This window comes from Amphibalanus amphitrite, unplaced genomic scaffold, assembly GCF_019059575.1.
Source record: "Amphibalanus amphitrite isolate SeventyFive unplaced genomic scaffold, NRLGWU_Aamphi_draft 000299F_arrow, whole genome shotgun sequence".
NCBI lineage: Eukaryota > Metazoa > Arthropoda > Thecostraca > Balanomorpha > Balanidae > Amphibalanus > Amphibalanus amphitrite.
Genome location: NW_024881794.1, coordinates 210,409 through 219,022, shown reverse-complemented (window position 1 = coordinate 219,022; position 8,614 = coordinate 210,409). Strand labels below are relative to the sequence as shown.

General features: G+C 52.3%; 1 protein-coding gene across 2 annotated transcripts; it reads right to left on the bottom strand.

The window, feature by feature from the left end:
* Positions 1–51: 51 nt before the first annotated feature.
* LOC122387817 (trifunctional enzyme subunit alpha, mitochondrial-like) lies at positions 52–8,581 on the bottom strand. 2 transcript variants are annotated; one of them, XM_043378331.1, is made up of 13 exons: positions 8,274–8,581; positions 7,312–7,430; positions 5,933–6,205; positions 5,471–5,718; positions 5,157–5,223; positions 4,570–4,707; positions 4,086–4,261; positions 3,577–3,747; positions 2,621–2,843; positions 2,241–2,342; positions 1,733–1,925; positions 990–1,303; positions 52–733 (listed from the first exon to the last, which is right to left on the bottom strand). In XM_043378331.1, the coding sequence occupies exons 1-13, from the start codon at positions 8,491–8,493 to the stop codon at positions 530–532; spliced, it is 2,448 nt and encodes an 815-aa protein (XP_043234266.1). In that variant the 5' UTR covers positions 8,494–8,581; the 3' UTR covers positions 52–529. The 2 variants fall into 2 exon arrangements, with proteins under 2 accessions (XP_043234266.1, XP_043234267.1); XM_043378332.1 differs by having other exon boundaries at positions 5,471–5,714; positions 5,929–6,205; positions 8,274–8,440.
* Positions 8,582–8,614: the final 33 nt, after the last annotated feature.

The following is an 8,614-nucleotide window of genomic DNA, read 5'->3' as shown; positions in this document are numbered from 1 at the left end:
TGCTGGGTTATTTACCACCGGGCAGCCAGCGGCGGAACCAGTCGCCAAAACTGTACGAACCACAAGGTATATTGACCATGAATCTTTTCCAATAATTCGTTTACACTACGATTGCATTGATAATGGTCTGTTTCACACTCTCGGCCGGCCGCCTGTCCGAGGTGGAGTGGACAGGGGGCTGACGACGGTGGACGGGCCGCCGCGGCCGGTCGGGTCGACCACACCCGGCCGGCCGCGCGCAGAGTGGGCGTAGTTCACACATCCTCCCAGACTCCCTGCGCCGCGGCTGTTCCACAGACGCTCCACACATCCACCGCATCGATCATCCGATCACTTCACTGGTGTCACAAGGCAACGGCGCACGTTGGCGAGCGGTATTACTCAACTGTCCCCAAAACTGGCGCCTAATAAACTCACGGATAACAACGGACCTGCGTGGCCCGGCGCTGTCACACATGCGGAGCGGCTTCCCATGCATACGCTCTCGGGAGTGATCACATGTCGGCATTACACGAGCCCGACCGGTCGCCTACTTGGCCGGGTAGAACTTGGCGCCGCTGGCCGCCTGGTCGCGCAGCAGCTGGCACGGCTCGAAGCCGACGCCGTAAACGGCGGCGAAGCGCTCCATGGCCTTAACCAGCTGACCGGCGCCGATGCGGTCCACGAAGCGGAACGGTCCGCCGGTGAATGGCGGGAATCCGAGACCGAACACGGCACCGATGTCACCCTCCACCTGCGGAACGGATTGGGCGGGCGGTCAGTGATAGTAGTGTGCAGATCGCGGATTGTTCGGGGACCACGGGAGCATCGCCAAAGAGGACAGCTGATAGAAACGACGGTACGTTCTTCTGAAAATTGAGCTAGAAAATGCCACACAAAAGAATGGCGCACAGTGATATTTCCTCCCTTCTTACAGAAAATTGCACACTGCTCGTCAGCGACCTTCCAGCTTCCTTCTAGCCCACAGACTCTCCCTTTACCGTACGTACCGGGCTGGCGAGGATGCCCTCCTGCAGACACAGCACCGCCTCGTTGACGAAGCGCGCCACAAGTCGCAGCTGAATATCGGCGTCCGAACTGAGGCCGCGTGGCGCCAGCGAGTACTTTTTCAGGATCTCCAGCGCGCCCTCGTTGATCGGCCGCTCCTTGGTGTCTTTGGGGTAGAGGTACATGCCCTTGCCGGACTTGCGGCCCATGAAGCCGGCCTCCACCATCTCCTTGATGACCTCGACGTTGCCGCCGCTGAAGCGTTCGCCGAACACAGCCCCCAGGTCGGCAGACACGTGCATCGCCACGTCCAGACCTGCCCGCAGACGAACGGCACGTTAGCGGACACGTGTCGACGAGACCGGTAATGGTGATTTGACATGTTTTAGGCAATTTTGGTTGAGGTAATTGAGGTCATCCAGACATCGGAAATTTTGAGTAGCATAGTGGATGTTACGTCCGTTCTCGCAACCTCGCCGCAATTTAATGCCTGCGATCTAGTAACATCGCTGGGCGGTTTTCCGTAAGTAATCTAGCAACCGACATTGCAGACAACTTAGTGACCGGAATGAGCCCCATCTTTGGAGCAGATAACACATGATAGCCAATGATACGTTACACATCACCAAACAAACCGTCCCTGATTAAGGCAGACAACAATCAAAATCATTTTCCCAAAACCCATATAACGAGCCCCAATCCAATGTCAGTCGTCCTCCCGTCGTTCTTGACGCATAAGACGTACCGACTTCATCGGCGAGCGTAGCCATGCCGACGGGCCAGCCGTAGTTTTTGGTGAGCCGGTCCAGGTCCTTGGGCGAGGCGCCCTCCTGCAGCACGCGGATGTTCTCGGCCAGCATGGGCGCCAGGATGCGAGTGGTGTAGAAGCCGGGTCCGTCCTTGACCGTGATCACCACCTTCCCCTGGCGCAGGCCCACCTGCGAGAGGCGGCGGGAGATGGGGTTAGAAACGGACAGAGACGGCCAACGTGCGCGGTCGGGAATGAGACACGCACCGTAAAACAGTTCAGGGTTCGTGTATAACATGCAAAAAGGGTGACAACGTAGAAAAAACCTTTACTGCCGCAAACGAAACCCATGCAACCCGATGACTAGCCCTATCAGTAGCTACACGATAAAATTGAAGCTATGGCACACCATGAACTACCATTTTATGTCCGCTGTCTACCGTCTCTCAATATACCCCACCCAGTAACACCTGTGACCCTAGCCGTCCACCGCGTCCCAACTCACGTCGACAGCGGAGGCGGCGGTGTCCTTGGAGGTTTTGTCGGTAGTGATGATCTCCAGTAGCTGCATTTTGTCCACCGGCGAGAAGTAGTGCATGCCGATTACCTGCAAAACACAGACGTAGGCACGGTCAGAAACGACAGGGACAGCGGTAGTCGTGACGCATAAATACAGCTAAGGAAAGTTGCGAACACAAAAGCATAAGAGCATCCAACGATTAGCAGAATAAACCGAACAATCCAATTGATATCTCCTGATACCAATCATTCACCACAGAGAAGTGGCGTCCCTTACACATCAAAGTGAATTATGACCAATGATAGCCCAACACCCGTACCCACACAGACCGCACCATCCACTCATGCTTCCGCCCATATAGCTACCTTCTCGGGCCGTTTGCTGACAGCGGCGATCTTGGTGATGGGCAGCGCGGACGTGTTGGAGGCGAAGATGCAGTGCTCGGGGATCACCTCCTCCGTGGCCTGCAGCACCTTGTGCTTGATGGCCAGGTCCTCGAACACCGCCTCGATCACCATGTCGGCCTTGTCGAAGCCCTCGTAGGTGATGGTCGGGATCAGGTTCGACATGTACTGCTCGCCCTGGAAACTGGCGGCGGGAGGAAGGAGTGGAACTGTGAGCGCTCGGCCGTCGGCGCAGTCGGCGATGCACTATGTGGATGAGAGAGTAATCTCGGATGTGAGGGTAGTGCGAGATACATGGTGTCCAGAAAAAAGATACTACGGAAATTAAGTCGCATTCATTAACGCACGTGCCGATTTTGTTCCAAATTCATGTGCTTATAGTGCAAGATTTGGCAAAACTCATGAGCACTGTAATGCGTCGTTGGAAAGTTGTCTGCCTGCCCTCCGAGATGGTCAACATGACCATCAGTCACCTGCAGACTGTGCTAGTGCTGGAGCTGATCCGCCGTAAGGCCGCTCACATTGAATATCTGCTTTGAGGAGCTGCCGCAACTAACCAAAGAGTTTACATGCCATGTGGCACCTGCTGTCTGTTTTGCCATATTTTGGCGAATACAAGCATGTGCCATTTTAAAATGTAAGGTGTTTATTTTCGGAATTACAGCAAAAAATAATAGTATCCGTTTTTTCTGGACACCCTGTATGATGTATGCCGCCAGGAAGCACTTATTTCAAGGAACGTCCAATATAAATATTAAATGACAGGGCTTAGTCAGACATTCTAAAGGCATCAGAGATACCTAAGTTCGATCCCATTAGAAGCACAATACCGCCCTGAAGGCCGCCATTTCGGCCTAGTCTCTGTGACAGACTCCGCTCACCGCACCCGTCCGGCTGAACGACATCCCCCCACTGACCTGGTGATGGCGCGGCGCTTGACCTTCTTCTTGATGCCGGCCTCCACCTGGTTGATGCCGCGCGCCAGGCCCTTGGTGTTCATGTCCTTGAGGATGCACTGCATGCCCTTGTCGACTGACACCTGGGCGATACCGGCGCCCATCAGACCGGCACCGAGCACCGCTAGCTTCCTGCCGAAAACACAGAACAAGCGCGGCAATAAGACACAAGTAACTATTACAGAGACGCCGGCGTCAAACACACAACCAGCCCAATCCCGCTCACTCGAAAACAAGAAGCCGAATGATCAACAAACAATTATATGCATCGTTGTTACCTACTGCAGTTCACTGTAACTGTTCTAGATAATATGACGTTCGCATTATTAATGACGCTGAAAACAATGGCCGATAACCTAGCCATTGATAACACCTTTACGTCAGTGCCCATTTGCCGTCTGTACCTTCCCCACCGGCACCGACCCATCTCGTTACCCACCATCCCCGCCACCACCACCGCAGAAACTCACTGCGCTTTGTGCTGCGGCTTGCCGAAGCGGTTCTTCTTGCACTCGGTCTGACCGTGGAAGAGTCCGATCAGACCGCGGCACTCGGGCGTCACGGCCAGCTCACCGAAGCCGCGACACTCGGCCTCGAGTCCCTTCTTGAAGCCGCCGTCCACACCGGCGCGGATCACGTCCAGAATCTGACGACAGAGACAGGCAGGCGTGAGCGGGGCACAGGGGACTAACGTATTCGGTGGTGCTGACCAGTGCTGAGGGCAGGCAACACTGGCAGCAGCTGCAGTGCTGAGCCATGGGAGCCCGATGGGTAGGGAGTGGTGGAACATCAATCTGCCCCTGAGTGTACCATGGTACCCTCACCTGCCAAAACGCTCAGATTCATGCACATGTCACACTTAAAACGAATGAACGTTAAAGTGATGGCTATCTTTTAAAATTCATTCATAGCAAGTAAAAATATGTACGAAAGTAACCCTGGCGGTATTCTCACCTTGAGCGGCGCCGGGTAGAGGCCATTGGTCTGCTTCATCACCTGAGCCCGCGCCTTGTTGAACACAAAGTTCTTCGGGTAGTCGTATTTCAGCGCGAAGTTCATCACCTTGTCCATCATGCCCTTCTCCCGCTTCGGCTGCGAAGGAGTAGCAGATACGGGTGAAAATGAAGCGGTGAATAGCGTGAGATCGAGATCCTAGGACGAGTTACTTTACGGCCTAGCGGGGACCACAACGTAAGTGCAGCCAAAACTCAATATTGACAAAAAATTTAAGATCAATGGAAGCGACAGCCTTTGCCCAAATAAATATGTATCGCTTCTTATGCCTGCATTGTCATGTTGACAGCGAATGTTGAAAAGTACGCGGAACACGGCAAAATATACTGTTTCATGAACTATTGCCATCGACATACGGCTAATTCATTACAAAATACAACCGGAGTGCAGTATCAATCGCAATCATGCAGTAGTAGGCGGAAGCTGATAGCCAGCACTTGGTCGCTGTCGATAACGCCTCGCCGCAGATAACTAAAACGAACCCGGCCGACGGACGGTCCATGGTTGACCAAAACACCAACACTCACCTTCAGTTTGCCGGAAGCGAGCTGCGAGGCCGTCTTCACAGCCACTTCTTCCAGGTACTCGAGAGTCCTGAGCCGCGAGCGAGAGAATGCGCGTCAGGTGAAGTGTGGATCATTTATCATGACTGCGCGAGTCGGTTACCTACCTTCGCAATATCCAGAAAATGAAACACGTGACATTGACAGCAGCAAATTATATGGTGTAAAACACGTTTAAAACAATCCCTTACCCGTATCACCATTCATAGTCACCCGGCCTTCCGCAACACCAGTGCCATAATTTCCACCCATGCCACCACCGTGGCCGGCGCCCTCACCTGGTGTCGGGGTCCTTGAGGCCCGGTCCGAGCGGGTTCACCAGCGCGTCCACCAGACCCAGCTTCTTGGCCTTGTCGGCCTTGACCATTTTGCCGGTGAGCGCCATGTCGAGCGCGTTGGGCACGGAGGTGAGCCGCGGCAGCCGCTGTGTGCCGCCGCCGCCCGGCAGCAGGCCCAGCAGCACCTCCGGAACGCCCAGCGACGCCTTGCCCTTGACGGCCACACGATAGTGGGTGGCCATCGCTACCTGCACAGCGGCACCGGGGAGCAGAGCGTCACAGACGGAGCGGGACAACCGGCAGGCGATTCACACAGCGGCACCGGGGAGAAGAGCGTCACAGACGGAGCGGGACAACCGGCAGGCGATTCACGAATAACCATTCATGCATGGTTATACCAATACTGAATCCTTCCCCTTTCCGATATTCCCCCACCATGGCCCCATCTGGTATTGAACCCACCTCCAGTCCTCCGCCGAGCGCGGTGCCCATGATGGCCGAAACGAACGGCTTCTTGCTGGCCTCCATCTCGTCCAGCAGGTCCTGGCAGGCCTTGGAGAGCGCCTGCCCCTCCTCCACGCTCTGCACACGCTCAAGCATGCTGATGTCGGCGCCGGCGATGAAGTTGCCCGGCTTGCTGGAGATGAGCACGGCGGCGTTGACGGAGGGGTCAGCCTGCACGGCCTTCATGGCCTCCGCCATCTCCTCCATCACCGGCTGGTTCAGCACGTTCACCTGCAGAGCAGATCAGTCAGCTGCTGGCCACAGCAGTTACGGTAGGGTAGGTGCTGACTGCTGTTGGGCGCTAGGACGTTATGCAATGTTCCTGAAATCAACCGGCGGCTGTGCCGCTGTGGTCAATTTAGGATGAATATTTGTTCACACGAATCTCCGCACGGCAGTATTCAACCAAAATGAGAAAATAAACAAAACTTCCAAGACTAAGACTAGTGTTTCTTGACATCTAATCTGGCATATCCTAGACCAAGTCGCAGCATTTTTTGTGAAAAAATCGACACACATTGATCCGGAATCCGAATACGGTTACAGTGCAGACGAGGTGTACCATGACAGCTAGTGGGGGTGGGTGGAGGGGGGATGGCTGGAGACACTCGCCCACACGCCACTCTGGGGCCCAGGCCGAGTCAGCTCGGCCCGTCTTCCGGCCATGAGATCGGCCAACTTCATTGTGTGTGTGGGCTAAGTCGACGGCGTGCGTGGGCTAACTCAACCGGCGTGCCCCAAATAACTCGATCGGCATGTCCGATAACTCGCCCGGATTTTAAGGGGTAACTCGTACTCGACCGGCGTGGCCAGCCAACTCAACTGAGGTGCTCAGGCTGACGGCTACACCTTTCAATGCCGGTGCCCCCGACTCTGAGCGTCAGGAAAGCAATTTAGGCTGTACCACCAGCCGCTAGGCCGCATTACTGATACACAGGTCTGTGCGATCCAGGCCCTGTTGGAACTTGGAAGCCTTCCCTTGAATGGCTTATCCACACTTCACAGCATTGAACCATTGGTGAAATCAGTGAATGCCTTCTTGTTAGTTATTCTTAGGCTCACCCTTGGACATGCTTCTTCATCAATTTGAGTGTGGTGATGTCAATGAAAGAATGTCTCTGGCCAATTTTAATTGTGATGCTGACATTTTGAGTGGTAGATTTTAGGAGAGAGAAAAACCATCAGTAAATTATGAATGAGATGCATGAGGACTGAGAATCTGACAAAACAAATTAATTCCATTGAAAAATTTAATGCCCACATAAATATCTATATCACAACACACTGTTGCAGCCATTTTAAGTGTACAAGTTGCACTGGAAGTCTAAGGCCAATACCTTTCCAGGTGAATCTAGCCGGAGGATGGCCACATCTCCCTGTTTCTCCAGTTTGACATGCTGGTTGGCTGCTGCTGGGTTGGTGGTGGCAAACAGACGCCATGATGCAGCAGGGCCGACTGAAACAGGATAATACCCAATTAGCAGCAATCTCATTTCAATTTCTAAGGGAAGGGCAGCAGAATGATAACACCTTACACCCAGCCCTTAATTTTCATGGACCAGCCAAAGGGGAGCATTGTCATAGTATCAGGGAAAGCCTTTCCAGGGCCCAGCAAGTGGCAGCTTGGGATTTTGGTGTAGTCAAGCATAGATGCTTCCCCAGAATCTCTGTTCACATGACTAACAAAAGGTTTGGGGTTGGTATGCTACTTGCTTATAACTTACACTCAACCACTGCAGGGTCAGGTAAGCTTAGGTAATGTTAAGTTAGGCTAGGCTAGGTTTTGCATTCCTACTAAGTGTGCATGTTTTTCTAGGGGTAAGTGATCATATGGACAATTTTCTAGATGGGTACCTATATCATTCATGAAACTATTGTGGTTTAACCATTTATATTCAAACTTTGAGCTCAGCGTGCAACGGGAGACTTTCAGTTTCACCAAAAGGAACATTTGGCAGAAAAAGGTGATTACCTGCCAGTTGAACAGGAGACACTTAAGCAAATAATATACATCCTCATCCACTCAAAAACTTGATCATTTCCATCATGTTGATGTCACCAACTGGTTACTGGTTTGACCACAATTCACGCAGGAGAATAGAAAATTTAAGCATTGGCAAACCGTTTTCCACTGGGTGCAACAACTTATTAGCAATAAGTGATGACGATTCTTCTTCTGAAATAAATCTAATTATAACATTTACAATAAATTGACTTACTGCGGCAAAAGTGGCGCGATTCCACAAACTAGTCTCGGTGTTTGAAACAATCTGTTAGAACATGATATCGATATACTTACATCTCGAAGGCAAGAGGAGAGAGTGCGAAAAATGACGAAGTGCACTGGCTGCCCTAATAGACATGATGAAAAGTTTTATAATGAACAACAACCGCAGCCAACCGGTTGGCAACTCTCGCCGCAAAAGAACGAAGAGGTGGGTCTCCCGTCTCTTTTCGCTTATAAGTACCAAGTTCTTTGTAAGTACTTTTGAAAAGAAACGAGTACATTTATTCAGCATATATTTTATGCCTTTTAGGCGCAAAACCAAATTTTAAAATGTAATTTTCATTTACAAGGCAATGTTATTGAAGATACCTTTTTGTCATAACATCGTCCATCGTACTTTTTTATTTGGCAGT